This window comes from Tyto alba, unplaced genomic scaffold (genome assembly GCF_018691265.1).
Source record: "Tyto alba isolate M040663 unplaced genomic scaffold, T.alba_DEE_v4.0 Super-Scaffold_2, whole genome shotgun sequence".
In the NCBI taxonomy this organism is placed as follows: domain Eukaryota; kingdom Metazoa; phylum Chordata; class Aves; order Strigiformes; family Tytonidae; genus Tyto; species Tyto alba.
The window spans coordinates 27,211,679-27,228,650 of NW_024881282.1; the positions used below are offsets into that span (position 1 = coordinate 27,211,679).

A 16,972-nucleotide genomic window follows, 5' to 3' on the forward strand; every position below is an offset into this window, starting at 1 on the left:
AGGCTACACAATATATCACCCCAATGCTCAGATAACTTTACCGTTCAGGGAGTAGCACTCATGGTATGCGGTTATGGAATCAGGGAAGGTTTTTAATTGTGTTTAAGGAGAGTGTTGCAGTTTAAGTGCATTATCATGTGCTGAGTGAGAAAAGGAAGCATCAGATTGCTTCTGTGAAAGCATATTTTTAAACTCAGAACTATACTAAAAGCTTAAGAATATTTAAACTTTACTATTAAAAAAAAAATATATAAATGAAAGCAAGCCCAGTTGAGCCAAATTCTTTATTAAGTACTTGTTTCAAAAGAGAAGTATAAAAGCACATTAGATAACTCCTCTGAAACTTTGGTCTGCAAAATTAAGGCACTTTGAACGTGGTTTTCCTACTCTGTGAAGAATTGTTTTCCAACTTTTGTTAATAAAGTCAAACAACTTTTATGAATACAAAACTAGAGTTATAAAATTGACACAATTTACAGACAATTCCACATTAGTATCACTCATTAGCAAAGCATGTTTTGATATAAAAGCTTTCAGATCTAGCCTCATTTTCATAAAACCTTTTTCCATGCTGAGTTAACTGTTTGCATGCATTTTATTTATCCCTTTTAAAATCTCCTTTAATAATCAAAAGGCACATTTAGGGAAAAGTGGAAAAATACTTAAGAATCTCAGTATACGTATTGGTATAGGATTCCTTTAATGGGAATGATTTTTCTTATAAATAAAGAAGTCACCATGGTCTCAAATACATTTCAAGAAGCTCATAATGTTTGCTTTTTTCTTTTTAAGAGCTTCAATTAGCCATGTTACTAGAAGGCATTTGGATATGCAATGTAGAGCAAAAAAATGATACATTTAATATATGGCATAATTGTTTGTTTAGAAAAGGTAACATTACTGGTATCATTATGACATTAAACACATGATGAATTTTGATTTATAAAAAGCATACAATACTACTGAACCAAAAGTGCTATTTCAACACCTCATATTTCCTTAGATTACTCTAAAAGTCACCTGAAGTGATTTTTTTCTAGAAATAATCTAATTTCATTTATATTTCTTATTAGTGGAAATAATAATAATAAAAAAATACACTCTGTATTGTTCTCTTCTCTTTTTGAATCCAATGCTGCAAACACTTACTAGCCAGCATAAGAAGGAATCCTGGTTCTACAGAAGTTGATGGCCTTCCGCAGTTCCAGGATCCCACCCTGCATAGTATTTAATATCAAGAGCAGTTAAAGCACCTCCAATAGATGACTACTCCCAGTGAGCACTGTGCTAGCAGTATCTGCAGCTTCACATCTTTTTGTGGATTCATGGTTCAGTTTACATTATATTATCAAAACAATATAGTTTTCTAATGTTCTTGGTTCTTTTTTAAAAAACAGTTTCTCTTCCTCTCAAAGACCATGTTGTTAGTTTGTAATTCTGTAGATTTTATCTTGGAAAGCTTTTAGGAATAAGCTAGTCTTGTCCTTCTTCTTGCTCCTGGGAAAAAATGGAAACAAACATAATCATTACCTATAATTATATATAATATAGTTACACTATATACTGTATTTACTTGTGAAACAGACATGTGAAGAGGAAAGATGAAGCCTGACACTGAATCTTTAACTCTTGTGCTGGCAGCTAGGAAATTACAATGATCTCTTAGCTTCTTAACTGATCACAATAATGTAGAATCAGTGATTTACAAATCTCATGGTAGGGAATACCACAGTGCCATTTTCACAGTGTTAGACTCCAGAGTCAGACCTCACTTTGACATCTTTATTCTAATCTGAAACACTGTTTGACTAAAGCATATAATCTAAATAATTTTCAGATAGAAATATAGATAAAGAAAAAATCTAGAAACCCAGTAGTTAACAATACTGAGCTTTGTTAAAATTTCTTTTTTTTTTTTTTTTTTAAAGCATGAATGCAACTCTTTCCTTTCAAACTCTCTTTTCCTAAGGGTATTTTTTTTCCCTCCTGACTTTTAACGTAACTGAGAATAATATTTGATGCATGTTAAAATGTTTAAATATATGTTTTGCTTTTACCTTGTGTCCTCCTGGTTGGTTGTACTTTCCGTACAGGTGCTTCTATAAAACAGAAATGTTGCAATCAGAAGTGATTTGTAAGAACCTTTCAAATTAAAACTCATTAGAAATGTTATAAACCCATTTCTGATTTGTAAGGTTTGCTCTTTAAGGTTTTCACTAAATTAAGAATTTTGTGCCATAACATGTTGACTTAAAAACCTGAAACATAAATGCTTATAATATAATTCACACATTTCTGTCATGGGCAGTCATCCACCAAATCTTACCAACATTTAAAAAGTACTTTTACATTTTAACAGTATCAATTAATCTTTTATTCACACTGATCTCTTACAGATTCTATATGATGTAGGTAAGTGCCAGGATGTTTTGTCCCTGCTCTTTGTTCAGCAAACACAATCTGACACTGCCAATGACATATAAACCCAGGTTAATGTCCAGAACAGGACAGTCTCAGCTGTTGGCAGAGGATGTCCAGGTCTGCTGTATAGACATTATTTTAGGAATTATTTATAAGTGATATGCTTGAAACTCAACCATCACAAGATGTCAGCCACGTTTCCAGCTGTGTTCAGCGCTTGATGTGTAATTGTATTGTGAGTCCATAGTATGATTCCACATTTAGAGTTCAGTTAATTTTCTCAGACTTCTGTTTTAATAGGTAGAGTAGAGCAAGGGCTATTGGATAGGTACAACCCTCATTACCAGATATATCTCTTTTTGAAAATACTGACTCACTGAAACTATGGACACATTTTCCTCTTTCTTGTCAAACCTTGAGACATTTTCTTAAACCAGATGTCTCCTCATTCAGAGGAAAAATATTTCACAAGTACAAGAGATAATTCTTCTGTTACTGTCACAGAAATGTTACTGTGGTATTTTTCCTTTACAATCTTGAAGTACTTGAATCTTTGCTTAACCAGCTGCAGTCAGTTGTCTTTTCATCCTGATATATAAATTCATTGTACTGAGATACAGGCTTCACCTCATTACAGCTGAGGCTAAAGACTGGATATTTGCACCAAGGTGATAGAAAAATTCATGCTCTGCACTGCCCTGACAAGGAGAGAATGTGGTCTATCCAAAGTATGCTTTCCATACTTACATGCTGTCCAAAAATTATGTTTGAGGTAAACCTCATGGTCAAAGATCACACCTGTCTGTAATTTTGGGGCAATAGTGGACTTCCCTGCATGCATTGTATTACTCAACATTGAAGGTATGCAAACACCATGGTATACCTTCAGTATTTAGCATAGACTTCAACATTTAAAAAGTAGAAACATATTTATTTAACTCCATCCTCCACAAGCCATAATATTTTTTCCTATGAATTTAGTCCAAAGGCTGACAGAATAACTTATTCTGTATTATTAGAATTAGAATTGGAAAAGGACACATATACAAACACAGAAGAAACCCTAAACAAGCTACTTAACTTTGAATGAAGTATCGGTATAAGGTCAGGGTGAATAGCATTTGTCTTCTCTAAGAGACTCATTTTGGACCTCGACACTGTTCAGCTTTTCCAAACCAAAGAGCTTCCCTCATTTAACAAGAGGGTAAGGGGTAGAGAAATTCCAAGACCCTGTGAGATATTTACTCAACCCCAGAGGTTATATACCCTCCACCCTATGCCTCCTTCACCAAGTTGAGAACCCCTCACATCAACAGATCACATTAACACTGACAAGAAATAACTTAAAGACAACTCACGTGGTCTTCTGGATGTGCTGCTTAGAGAAAAGGCAATTCGTATGGCACATGTTCCTTCAAATGTTCAACCTATGCTTTATGGTTAGACACATCCTCTTGTCTACTATGCTTGCCAAATGTTTTAGTTACTTTAGCCACAAGATAAGCTTCAACATTTTTCTCTTCAACATCATTGAAAGAATTCTTTCCCAAAACAATTATAAAACTCCTCTTGCTAAAATATTTGCTTCAGACCTAAGTCATTTTTGTGAATAGATACTACAAAATCCCACCTGGAAAGATCACTTCAGACAAAGCAAGTCTGAGTGATACTGAATTTTTAGACAAACTAACCTTCCAGATGGACTTTCTTGATTTCTCTCTCGATAATCTGTGGCTCTCCCTCAATTACTTTAGTAACCTTGGTGTACTCAGTTCCAGCTATGGTAAGCATCAAAAACAAATGAGTTAAATCTGGCATAACACTTTTTTCCATATGCAAGGAGTCTTTAGTGGCAGTAATTTTGGGGGGTGTAGGTGTATGCAGGCTATCATGTTATTCATGACATAAGGTCCTGCTGATTTCCTTGGCCCTGCCACAGGTGATATATTTGCTAGGGCTGAGAGTCACTGCAATTTTGTCTTGAAGTGTTGTTTCAGCAAAGACTACCAATTGTACTGAGCAGTGCTGGATATTGTATGAATAGAATTATAGCCCATATAAAATAATTCTTGGTAATTATTTACCAAGACAGAGGTAATACATTAATTTGTGACAGATTTAAATGCTTAGGAAATTGTCAGCAAAACAGAAATAATTTGATGTAGGCAAGAGGGCCATAAAGCATTATTGTCATTATCACCAACAGCCACAAAGCAGCATATGTATCTGCTTTTATTGGCTAAATGAATGGTAAGGTGTTATCATGGCAGCCAAGGGTAGCTGACTGGATAAATCATGTAAAAGTTAGAGAAAAATCAAATTAAAACAAGAGACAAATCTGTCTATTTGGTCAATTCTGTAAAGCAGGATGCTTATGCAAACTAACATATAATAGCAAGGAAAAATAGTAAGAATTCAAGAGGTAACACTGACTTTTACAAACTTACATCAGAGAAACCGTTTATCTCTTTTCCATACACTTATAGTGTCACTGTAAAATGTATCTCTACAGATTATGTCTATTTAATTGTATACTTCTGTAACTGAAGATGATTGCAATTACAATTGTAATTGTTAGATTCTGGCATCAGACCTGTCACCAGAATTTTGAACAGTTCCACAGAAGAAGTTTGATCCTGTTCTTCATTGCCTGGTTGTCACCAATAGAACATAGTCCAGTATACAGATGGATTCTCTTGTTATAATTTCCTTAATTTTCAACTTTCTTTTTAAATATTTAACACAGAAATAGGCATCTCCAGAGAGCAAGTCTTTTCACATATCTAAGACACTTAGGATAAGATGAAAAACCCTCTGGAAGTTTCTAATTGTCTCCACTGATTATAGGCAAATCCTGGTTTAGATCTGTAAAACTAAGACTTAGATATTTCAAATGGAAGAAAGAAATAGAGTCAACAGTATTCATAGCCATACCTTGGCTTTTCTCTAAGACTAGCTGTATTATCAACTAGCATGGTTTTGCCTGATGGAAAGTGGTTCAGCTGTTCAGCCATCACTAAATTTTTTACTTAACTGAAGTTTAATTCAAATCCATAGAATAGTCCTTTTGAAGGACTACAAGTTTTCATTCAGTGAAGACACGACTGGCAGTGAGGTACTTCAATGGTATTCAAGTTTCTAACTTACTAAAAAGTGAACATAAAATGAAGTGGATTCAGTTAATTTATGCCAAGAGAAACTTCCATACATATTTTTCAGCTTCTGACTCAGGTTTACATGAACATTTACTAAAATACAACACTTGAATTCTCGTTCTTATTCCACATTGCTATTATAGATAGGTTTTATAATCCACATTAAGCAGAGAACATTCCAAATTAGAATTAACAAGAAGGAAAGAAAACCATTCACTGGAATGCTATATTTGAAGAGAATTAAAGTTAATGCCTTGATATCTGTCACCTGCAAGCATTGAAAGAAGGATGTTAAACATGCCTCTAATTATTAACTTGAGGGCAATGAATATTCATTTCTGAAGAACTAATAAGTAAGAAGAATTTGGCCTATTAAAATACTTTCCACTTTGTAAGTGTTTTTCACAGATTTAAATTTACTGAAAAAAAAAGAAATCACAGCAAGTGGAATAAATCTTCATTGCTCCCCTGAGTTTTGATTAGATAACTTTTTAAAGACTGAAAAAAATCCTTTTTTTTTTTTTTTTTTTTTTTAATGAACAACATAATAAAAAAAATCATTAATCAAACTTTGGTATTTTTTTCCATTTCACAGACATTGGGCACTTCATATATGGCATTCTATTTTTTCTCCCATTAAAATTACACTTCTGCTATGTCAGTCTTTAAAATGTTGACATATCTGAGAGGGGTTTCAGTTATCATGGCCTGTTGCAAAAAGGTTAGTTTTAATACACTGAATTACCTCCCTGCAGAAGTCTTTTGATTTCTTCATCTTCAAGTAAATGACCATCACCTTCAATAAATTTTGTCACCTTGGTGACCTCTGATAGGATACAGGTTATGGCAAAATATTGATTTACAGAAAACATTTGACAATCCTATAATAGCATGTTATTAAATTAATCCTGTCATAGCATTTTGCTAATTAAAAAATTAATCTGTTATGATATTAAATTCCATGTAAACACTGAAAACACCATATTTTATGACAAACACACCATACTATATATTAAACCCAGGCAGCCTCAACTCAAGCTGACTGAAATGTGAAAATCAGAGACTCAAACCAGACCATTAGATCTGGACATTTCTCAGGTTCTGAGGTTTAATCTCTGGGTATGATTCTGCAGTATGAGCACCTTTACTGAAAACCTGGAGTACCCATTCAGTAATTACTTAATACAATTTTAAATTATTTTTTCTTAAAGGAAGGAAGGAAAACAAGGATACTAACCTTCTTCAAGCAATTTCTTTAACTTCTCTTCATTATCTGTGCCACCTGCAGTAATTCTGGTATATTTTATTTCAGGACCTAGAAAAAAAGATGTGTAAGACAGTGACTTTAATCCGATATAGCAACATTGCCTTTTAAGTTATTTTTTCCTATTTAACACTTAGGATGGTTCCATGGTTAACATGTTTTAATTTGCTTTTATGACCATTTTATCATTCACTGTGTCCCAAACTAAACTGAAAGAGGGTTATAAATAGTATAAAGAGCTATTCAGGAAAGTACTTTGTCAAATTTAACATACTTACAGTAAATATCTTCTCACATTCATAAAGTAATGCACAGTTTTGAACAGTTTTTTGTGTTAGGTCATAGAACAAATATTTCCTAAGTGCAAAAAGAGTCTGGATCCACTGTTGTAAACAGACATTGTTGATTTTATTACTGATATGAATCATTTGAGAGCTTAACATTTGAGATTCTTTATCAGTTTCTACTACAGAGGGAAGAGAAGGAAATATCAGGTCTGAAATGCTGGCATTTTACATCATATTGACCATTTTATGTGGGATATTATTGAAACCTGAATTTGAGAAGTGAGAAAATGATATTTTATTTTCTTGCCCAGAAATTTTGTGTTGAAAAATAGTCTCAGTTTTATTCAGAAATCACCAAGGTTTTTCATTCAGCTATTTTCATTATAGTAAATAACTGTATGAGAATAACTTAAGACTGGTTCTTTATTTCTCTCTTGCTTGAACAACTTCTTAAATTGAATGTTAAGGTTTTCTAAGTAAATTGAATATTAAGATTTTCTGCTAAGTCAACATGTTCCTATAACACTGTCTTTCCCTTACAACTAGTCTGGCTGACAGAATTTTAATGGCAGCATTCAAACTGATATTTAATCAAGGAGATCAAAATGTTTTAGCAAAGAATTTATGACTGCTTAAATACCCCTCACTCCACTTTTCAACTTCTGTGAAGTTTCTAGGATTCTTAAAGAAATATCTCTATAGTATATCAAATATCATTGAAATTGGTCAGAGTTTGAAAGTTACTGTGGGAGAAGATCAAGTGTCATAGATGCACATTAATTCCATCTTATATTAGCTGAATACAAATATCTAACTTGTGTATGTCAGATCAATCAAGGCCCCTTCTTACAGAGAAACAGAGAAGCTCTTTTTCTGAAATGATTGTCAAGAGAGCCTGGGATGACATGCAAAGATAGGTATCTACACACTGAATGTCTACCTTTGGTCAAATGAAATCTATATGGAGATATACAACCCAAAAGTTAAAAAAAAAAAAAAAAAAAAAAAAAAAAAAAGGAAAAGAAGTCCTATTTCTAAAACAAGCCAGACTAAAAAAAATGCAATAAAAGCAGTATCATCCTGAAATGGTAATAAGAAGTGTACAAAAGCAGACACTTTGCAAATAAATAAAAAATAATAATAAAAAAAAAAAAACACAGACAAGTTTTCATTGTTTCTCATGTTATTAAAATCTTGTTACCATTTCTGTACATGTGTGTATAGCAAATACAGCCAGAATTTGAGCCATATGTTGGCAGTGGGAAGCATTAGGGAAAATTAATCTTTCCAGGAAATGCAATTTAGCCATTTCTGTCCAGGGAATGCAGTTTAGACACTAGAACAGAACTTAGGTTGTGTTACTTTTGTACATAATGGTGAACTTTATTAAGTATGAATAGCTCAGCATAATTTACCTTGAATAATTCTTTCTTCTGTTACTTTTTTCTCTGTCACTTCCACAGGTCGCCCATCAATGATTTTGGTGTATGTTTTAATAATTGGTTCTACAAAGATTTTTAAATTGAAGACATTAATCAAGTGATAAATAGTGTTATAAGTGCTCTTTTTGAGATGCTGAAGCTTATTACTGAGGCACACAAGGAAATAACATATTTTATGAAAAATAAAAATGTTCAGAGGAGACAGAGAACTAGGTTTCCTCCAAATTTAGGATGTCCATATGCTGTTTTTCCTTTAAAAGCACCCTAGATGTGAATTTCACAATGCCCCTAGCAAAGACAGAAGGCAAAGTTTACCCCTGTCTGATAAAATTGCTGTTATATCAAACAATCATATACTGCATTTTTGATTGCAGGGCAACAACCAGCAAATAATTCTTAACTGAGACAGATGTTATGTCAGCATGCTGAGCATTTCTAATACTGTCTCGACTACGGGACACAGCTAGGCAAAACCCCCATTTTTTTAGAATGCATGATAAGTGAGAATGAAACGATGCAATGAAATTACAACACTTCCAGAAGGTCATGTTAAAAACGGAATAGTTGTCTAACATATCACATGAATCACCTACATAAATTAGAAACTGCCTGGAAACAGTGAATGATTCAAAATTTAACTAATGCAAAATGAGTTGCTGAAAGCATACCAACCTCCATGAATCACTTTAGTTATTGTTTCCCCTTCCCTGACTATTTTGAACTCAGGTTCCCCTTCAATTAATTTAGTGAGCTGTGTGATAGATGGGTCTGTGACATAGGAAAAAAACAACACGTTACAAATAGTCATGAAAATATAGAATTCCATGGGGCTGAGATGAAGCTAGCATTATCCCCTGTACCTTAAATAAACCAGATGACTGTGATGGAGGATTTTTTTAAATCTGAGAAGACATTTTCAGCAATGCTGTATAATCTTGCACTTCCTCCCATGCTATCTTAAATTTAGGTCCTATTGTACACTTACTATGTACATCTTTTTTTTTTTGCTTTTGTGTATTTGATATTTTTAATGTCTGTTGACAAGTCTCAGGCAAAATACAGATCCTCAGCAGTTGAAAGGAAGTCTTCCTCTTTGTAGATTTGTAAGAAGCCTACTCTGCAGCATTGCTGGAATCTTATAGCTATTTTTCTGGTCGTGAGCTGCATGCAAACTATTATGTGAAGTTTTAGAAAAGAACTAGAGTGGGAAATGTTTGTCATCTTATTTCCTACTAAATGTATAGATATCCAAGAGGAAACTACATCTTGTAATCAGAATTCCCTTATGTTGTTTTGGGGTTTTTTTCACTTGTTGTTTTGGAGTTTTTTAGTTGCTGTTTTGTTTTCTTCTTTTTTTTTTTTTTTTTTTTTTTTTTTTTTTTTTATTATTATTATTGGCTGTTTTGGGGTTTTTTTTAAGCTACCAAGACTTGGCCAGTGGTCACCCAGCTTAAAGAAAGAAAATAAATAGAACTTCAGAAACGAACTGGAACAGCTTTAAGGATATATGTCAGCATTAATGGCTATCATTCCTTGAGTTGCATGGGAGAGTTCATCTTGATTTCAATAGCCAAAACAAACCTCTTAATCCTGTTCAATCCCTAAAGACCACATTGATCCAAATGTATCTCTGTCGGACAAGCTGGAGTAGCAGATAATAAATAAGTTAGGAACATACCATTGATGCAGTCAATTAATAGGAATGACATGGTTCTTCTGTAACAAGTGTTACGGCAACATCTTCTACTTAATAAGTTGCTGTAACAAACACTTTCTTTATTCCCTTTTCAGAGCTGGAAGCTTAACACAGTTTATCTCTCTCCCTTTCCTTTAAAATCCCTTAAAAATCTTTATATGAATTTATGTAGAAGTCAATACTGCATAGATATTTTTCTTTTTTTTCTGATTAGGATTTAACAACACCTTTTTAATATGTGTGCCTGGTGTTAATTGTTGAAAGCAGTACAGATCAGGCTAACTAGTGTCCTTCAATAGTAACAATTCCAAGCATATATTATTGTTTGCTTTTGCAGCAGAAAATAATTGTATAAGTTTGATGTTAAAACTAAACAATACACTTACTTGCTGCAGATGAAATGACATGATAGGATCATAATGATGCCCAGTTATTATTGATCTCTATCCATCTACATTGATTTTTAAATAGCTGAACAACCCATTGCTTTTTCTTTTCTTTTCTAACAAGTCTGTCTGAAAAACATTCATAAATATTTTAAAGAAACAGTCTTACAAGATTCATTCACTTGCTTCTGTTTTAAATTTAGAGGCATTTTTGCATCATGTGGAGAATCTATTATATAACAATATACATTAATACAAATGTTTAATATTAATGAAAATGTGTCAAAGGTATATTTTTGAATGTATATAAATCCTTTCATTTTTTTTTCAGATTTCTAAATCACTGTACCTTCCTATGTGATTGATACAGCAGATGTATGTAAAACAAAAGGTAAAGCCATTGTTTGCTATACCACATAGTCTAGCACCTATCATTTGAACTTTTAATCCATTAAGATTTGTGTTTTAATCAGGTTTAACTTTTTAGATTCCTTTAATTGTCTACATATGGACAATGGAAGCACGACTCAAATAGAAAGCATTGAGACATGAAAGGGCAGACATCACTCTCTAAACTTGGGAGTGGTGGTGGCTTTTCTTTTACTGAAATCTCCTCTCTATCATGATCTGCTAGAACTTCCTGACACGTTGCAAAAATTAACATGCAATTTTGCCAGCTTTTCTCTACAGAAAATTGGGGGCTTATGTGGTTTTGATGGGAGCTGCTGCTCACTACTCTTACTACTAGCAAGCTCAGAAGGGCCAGAATTGGCTTTATTTGGTCTAGTTACGAATCATCAGCAGAAAGGGTGTATTGGCCAGGGATCACCCTGGAGTGTGTACCAAAGCAGAAACACCGTACTAGTAACGGAAAGGAGTAACTCTTCAATACTTGTGAACTTATATATTTATTTTTTCTTTCTCTGGTGAATAATATTTAGTTGTATATTTGATTATAGAAGTGCTCAGACATTTAATTTTTAATTTTAAAGGGTTTTGTTTCAGTTAAATTTCAACTTGTTAACATCATGTAAAATTACCTAAACTATATACCCTGCCTCTGGATTTAACATAGAAGAACAGATGCTTTCAGAGAGTGATTCACCTTCATCATAGGAAGGTTTCTAGAATATGTTGGGTGAATTACCATATAGAATTAGATATCCATTTATATTGCTCTGTGGATCTGATTTAATGCTGGAGACTAGCCAACAAAGGTCATCATGTATGCTAGATGGTTTCCAATCCTAAATGGGTTGAAGCACAGACAAACTGCTGAAAAAGAAAGCTCATGTCACTTCTGCTGGGAGGAAGTCCTCCCAGCAAGAATGATTGATCAGTCTGGGTAAAATATTTGCAAGACATTTTAACTGTATTTTTACTCAGCTGAGCTCAATAAGATTTCCTTTAAGCATTTTTGTTTCAATGGGAAACTGGTGCTCATTAGCAGTGTACCTGGGCTAGTGAAACCAATGGGTGTTTTAGTTAAGTTATGAATTACATGTGATTTTGAAAATCCCAGCCCCATTTTTTGTTCTTTTCAGTACCAACACTAATCTTTAAGTCATGCTTTTGACTTGAGAACCTGAAAAACGAAACTTGGCTAACTGTCCTTTCCAGACATATGACAGATATTGGTATTTAGAACTGATTGAAACTACAGAAAAATGAACTTTTTTTTCTTCAAAGTATAAGAAAAAAAGCTATTTAATTTTTTAAAATAAGTGTTTTAATAAAAAAACAAACAAACAAACAAACAAAAAAAAACAAAACAAAACAAAACAAAAAAAAAAAAAAACAAACAAAAAAACCCAAAATGTTTTCATTAAAAGTAAAGTAATATTTGGGGCACCTAAAAGAAATGGTTTGAAAAAAGATTATTTAAAAAATAATATCTAAATGCCCACAGAAAAAGGAGAAAATCCATTTGGGGAGAACAACTGTTGGAAATCTTTTTATACAAAATATTTCAGCCAGTTCTAATTGCAATATTTGTATCTTTGCTTTTCCAGCAAAGTGCTGAATATCTTGGAGTTATGTACAAATTACATCCTGTTAAAGAAATATATACAATATATATTTTGCATATGTATATGAACATATACAGAAATATATATTCTAAGGGCCTCATTTACCTTCCTTTCTGATGATAGGCTGGACGTTGCTTTCAATTATGTTAATTTCTGAAAGTATATAAAATGGAATATAAATCACATTCCATTCTTACAGTTTCTTGATGGTAATGATCAGTTAGATTTAGCCTTGTCATAAAGATGTGGATAAAATCGCAGATATTAATGAATGTAAAAATAACTCAAAAGGATCCAGAGTACGGATCTTGGTTCTAGTTACTAAATGGTGGTATATATAAGTCACTTGCAGACAGAGTCTGCTGAAATGTTATTTGCCTTTATTCATGCCTTATGAAACCCACTGGTCATGAAACTCATGATAATGTAAGGTACATAACAATAATAGTTCATACCATTTTCTGCATACAGATTTGTATAATTCTCTGACATATCTTAAATTCCAATCTTTCCCTTTTCATGAGGGATCTGACTTGGTAAACAGAGGAAACCCTCTGATATTCAGAACTATTACACTTGATAGAACATGACAGAGAACATGACTGTGGTGCCCTTGGGAGATAAAGCTATCCTTCTACACCCAAGACAGACTCAAGTACTCATTGAACATCTCTGACAGATTGTTATTTGACTTGTAACCATTCACTGGTATAGCTGTCTTCACCGGCAGAGGTCCCAGCTTTCCCATTCCCATGTTCAACTAAATCAGCAGTTACAACTTTCTTGATATCTGACACTGACCTCTCTTGCTTCAGTTTACAGGCATTGCTTCTCATGCTAGTCTCACTGGCCACGGGAGATAAAATCATAGAATATTTCAACTTGGAAGAGACCTATGAGGATCATTGAGTCCAACTCCCTGCTCTTCACAGGACTACCTAAAACTAAACCATATGACTGAGTGTCATCTAGACACTCCTTGAACTCTGATAGGCTTGGTGCCATGAGCACTTCACTGGAGATCCTGTTCCAGTGATCAACCATCCTCTCAGTGAAGAACCTCTTCCTAATGTCCAGTCTGAACTTCCCCTGATGCAGCTTCATTAAATTTCCTTGTGTCCTATCACTGATTGGCAGAAAGAGGAGATCAGCAACTCCTCTTCTGCTGTTCACCTGGAGGAACTTGCAGGCTGCAATGAGGTCACCCTTCATCCTTCTCTTCTTCAAGTTGAACAAATCAAGTGATCTCAGCTGCTCCTCATAAGTCTTGCCCTTAAAACCTTTCATCATCCCGGTCAACCTTCTTTGGATACACTCTAATAGTTTGATGTCTTTCTTATATTAAGGTAACCAAACCTTCACATAGTACTTGGGGTGGGGCTTCACCAGTGCAGTGTAGTGTGGGACAATCACCTCCCTAGACTATGCTGTGCTTGATGGGCCCCAGGACATTGGCCCTTTTGGCTGCCAGGGCACACTGTTGACTCGTATTCAATTTTTCAGCAAGATAGATTATTCCATTTTTTGTTCCAAAAGTCTTTTAACTTCAGTGTGTCCATTCTCAATTTTCAAACGCCTAATGTTGTGGTCTCCATTTCTACTGAGAAATGTGGGTAAAATCCTATAGAAATTCAATCATCTACCTAAATTCATACTCTCTCAGAAGCCAAAGCTTCAGCAGGATCTTTGTCTTTTAACAATTTGCTTCAAAAGGTTCTACTTTACATGCAGAAACTAAATCCAAAGCCTGAGAAAGTCTGGGAGAGAGCAAAAAATGTTCCTTTTTTACATTTACTCCCTAAAGAGAAAATGGTCAGAACAACTGCCTCCCATACAAGCCTCATATATGCACATATGGAAAACAAGCAGAACAGGTACACGCTGACCCACTGGATGCATTTTTGAAAAAGAAAGTGTCTCAATGCAGAGTCTGATCAATGCTACATCTTGAAGAGCCAGTACAGTACTATGCTATCTATGTCTTGAAGAGAAAGGCAGTACAACTCTGCTATGCACCAAGCACTGAATCTTCACTAAAAACTGAAAAACAATCTTTCCCATATATATCTTGCCTATTCCAAAGAGTTTGAACAGCTTGCTTTAGAGTTACTTTCCTGTCACACATCTGTAAAGGGAAAAAAAATACATACAGTGGCACAAGAACAAGAAACATTTTACTTTGAGTCTTTCTCTTCCTGTGCTTCATTAGCACATTTTACTTTCCCAGAAATTGCTTTTGTTTTGATTCAAAAAAGATCTACAATTCAAGATCGGAATTGGCAACATTTAAAAAGCAATATCAAACCCATCTGGAAGTATTTAAAATGAACTTACTGTAAAATGTCAGTGGAATCTCTTTGAAGGTACTGTCACGAACAAACTATAAATATAGAAAAGTAGGTTTAAATTTTAAAAGAAAGAGAAGAGGACTTGCCTTCTAATTTCCTAATGAGTGTGGGTAAGATTCACTGTTTCATTGACCTAAAAGTTAGGCTATGCTATTTGCCTACTTTTCTCATTCATTGTTGAGGGAGAATGTAATCTCAAGAGGATAGCTGAGATACATAAGGATGGCTATTGAGGCTGGTGGGTTTAGTGACACAGAAATTTAGCCACTCAATATTTATTTCAGAGGGATTGTCTCAAGGATTTAGAAGTGATTTATTTTATTGAAGTTATAAAGTATACCTGAACCAAAGAGCAAGTTTGGTCTTGTTCACATTGCAGTTATCTAAATGCAAATATTCTACAACTATTTGGTGTTGAAAAACATAAATTCTAACTATTGAGTGCAGTGTATCATTCATGATTATATCTGGGTGACAGGGAGTTATTGAATGTGTTGTCTGCTGAAGAAACAGAAGGACCAGAGAATCACTTATGAATTATAATGTACACAGTCTCACAGATCCTATCAAAAAAGACAGAGATCATTATTTAAACTGTACCTTAATTTGAATGTACTTAATCAACTTCTTCAGGATTGTGAGCAACTGGTCATTTCCAACAGGCAGATCTGACAAAAGAAATAGTCACATAAGAGGAAACACATATCTCTTCATTTTACTTTTTACAATAATCAGCTGTAACCACTCTCAAACACTCACACAGCATATGCTTGTACATATATATTCTTCCATATTAGTGGAAAAGATAGCCTACAGCATCTTGTCTTCCATATATTTGACTGTCACAGATTTTCAAAGAGTTGCAATGATTTCAAGCAAGGTTCTTCCACAAAATGAGTAGTGAGGTACATTTTCTGTTTCTTATTCCACTTAGGAATTGTCCTTTAAATGAATTAACTTTTTTAAGTTATTGCACTTATGTGACACATAAACAGATTCAGAAGACTGTGTATAAATTCCATGAACAAATACTCACCTGCTGGATATAGGAGTTTATCAATAACATGAATGACACCATTGGTTGCCATGAGATCAGATTCTCTTGATTTTAGTTCATTAACCAGAAGGGCATCATCCACCTGGTAAAGGATGAAAAGAGAACAGAAGTTATCGGGGACATAAAAAACAGCCCCAAATCCTAATATAATGTTCAGAGAAATGTATCTCATTCTGTAATGTGGATGGACACGGAATGTCAAATCTCTGTTACAAGGCTATATCAGGGAGACTTCTTTTTCAACACTTAACTGTTTTCAAGTAGAGTTTCCCTCCTTGGATGGTTTTAAGAATGTTTGTCACACCAGGCTCAAAGCCACTTCCGATGAAAACTCCTTGTGTCAAGTGGTAAAGAAGAATATTCCTGAGAGCATTTTTGTCTCCTATTTTAAAATAAAAGAAAAATAGGAAGAAAAATTAAATCGTAATGGATAGTTTTTTCTGGTAATTCCAAGGATTCACACAGGCTTGAGCCAGAATTAAGTATAGTATGACTAAAACTACCATGAACACATACACTCTGAATGTGTTAAAATGATGATTAAGGGAGAAAAACAACCATATGGCAAAAATACACTCAGAACATAATTATAAATGTGCTAGGACAACCCCTATACAGAAGAACAGAAAAGCGGCCAGCATTTTCCTATTTTTCTGTATTATTTTCTTTTACTTGTTTGCACCTCTAATCATAATTTTCCCCCCTTTTATTAAATGTGATTCTCAAATCATTTGCAAACACAGTAATTTCAGGACCACGAAGCAGTAGGCAATATCGAATTACACAAATCTACTAGATAAACTCCAACTTTAACACTGTTGCAATTAAAGGGAACCAGAGCCGATAATATGATTATTCTCTTGTGACAACATCCTTCTGAGATGAC

The 16,972-nt window shown here is 33.9% G+C and overlaps 1 protein-coding gene across 10 annotated transcripts in view; it reads right to left on the minus strand.

The window, feature by feature from the left end:
* Nucleotides 1-283: 283 nt before the first annotated feature.
* Nucleotides 284-16,972, minus strand: part of POSTN (periostin) — a 37,459-nt gene continuing 20,770 nt past the window's right edge. Inside the window, exons 13-24 of one of the 10 annotated variants that reach the window (XM_032982891.2) lie at nucleotides 16,338-16,468; nucleotides 16,066-16,168; nucleotides 15,630-15,697; nucleotides 15,016-15,061; nucleotides 12,787-12,834; nucleotides 9,242-9,337; nucleotides 8,543-8,632; nucleotides 6,814-6,891; nucleotides 6,322-6,402; nucleotides 4,113-4,199; nucleotides 2,058-2,099; nucleotides 284-1,497 (exon numbers count right to left, since the gene is read on the minus strand). In XM_032982891.2, the coding sequence (XP_032838782.1) occupies nucleotides 1,463-1,497; nucleotides 2,058-2,099; nucleotides 4,113-4,199; nucleotides 6,322-6,402; nucleotides 6,814-6,891; nucleotides 8,543-8,632; nucleotides 9,242-9,337; nucleotides 12,787-12,834; nucleotides 15,016-15,061; nucleotides 15,630-15,697; nucleotides 16,066-16,168; nucleotides 16,338-16,468 (905 nt within the window). In that variant the 3' untranslated portion in view covers nucleotides 284-1,462. The remainder of the gene's footprint in view (nucleotides 1,498-2,057; nucleotides 2,100-4,112; nucleotides 4,200-6,321; nucleotides 6,403-6,813; nucleotides 6,892-8,542; nucleotides 8,633-9,241; nucleotides 9,338-12,786; nucleotides 12,835-15,015; nucleotides 15,062-15,629; nucleotides 15,698-16,065; nucleotides 16,169-16,337; nucleotides 16,469-16,972) is intronic. The other 9 variants (XM_032982892.2, XM_009963474.3, XM_032982894.2 and 6 more) reach the window with 9 other exon arrangements.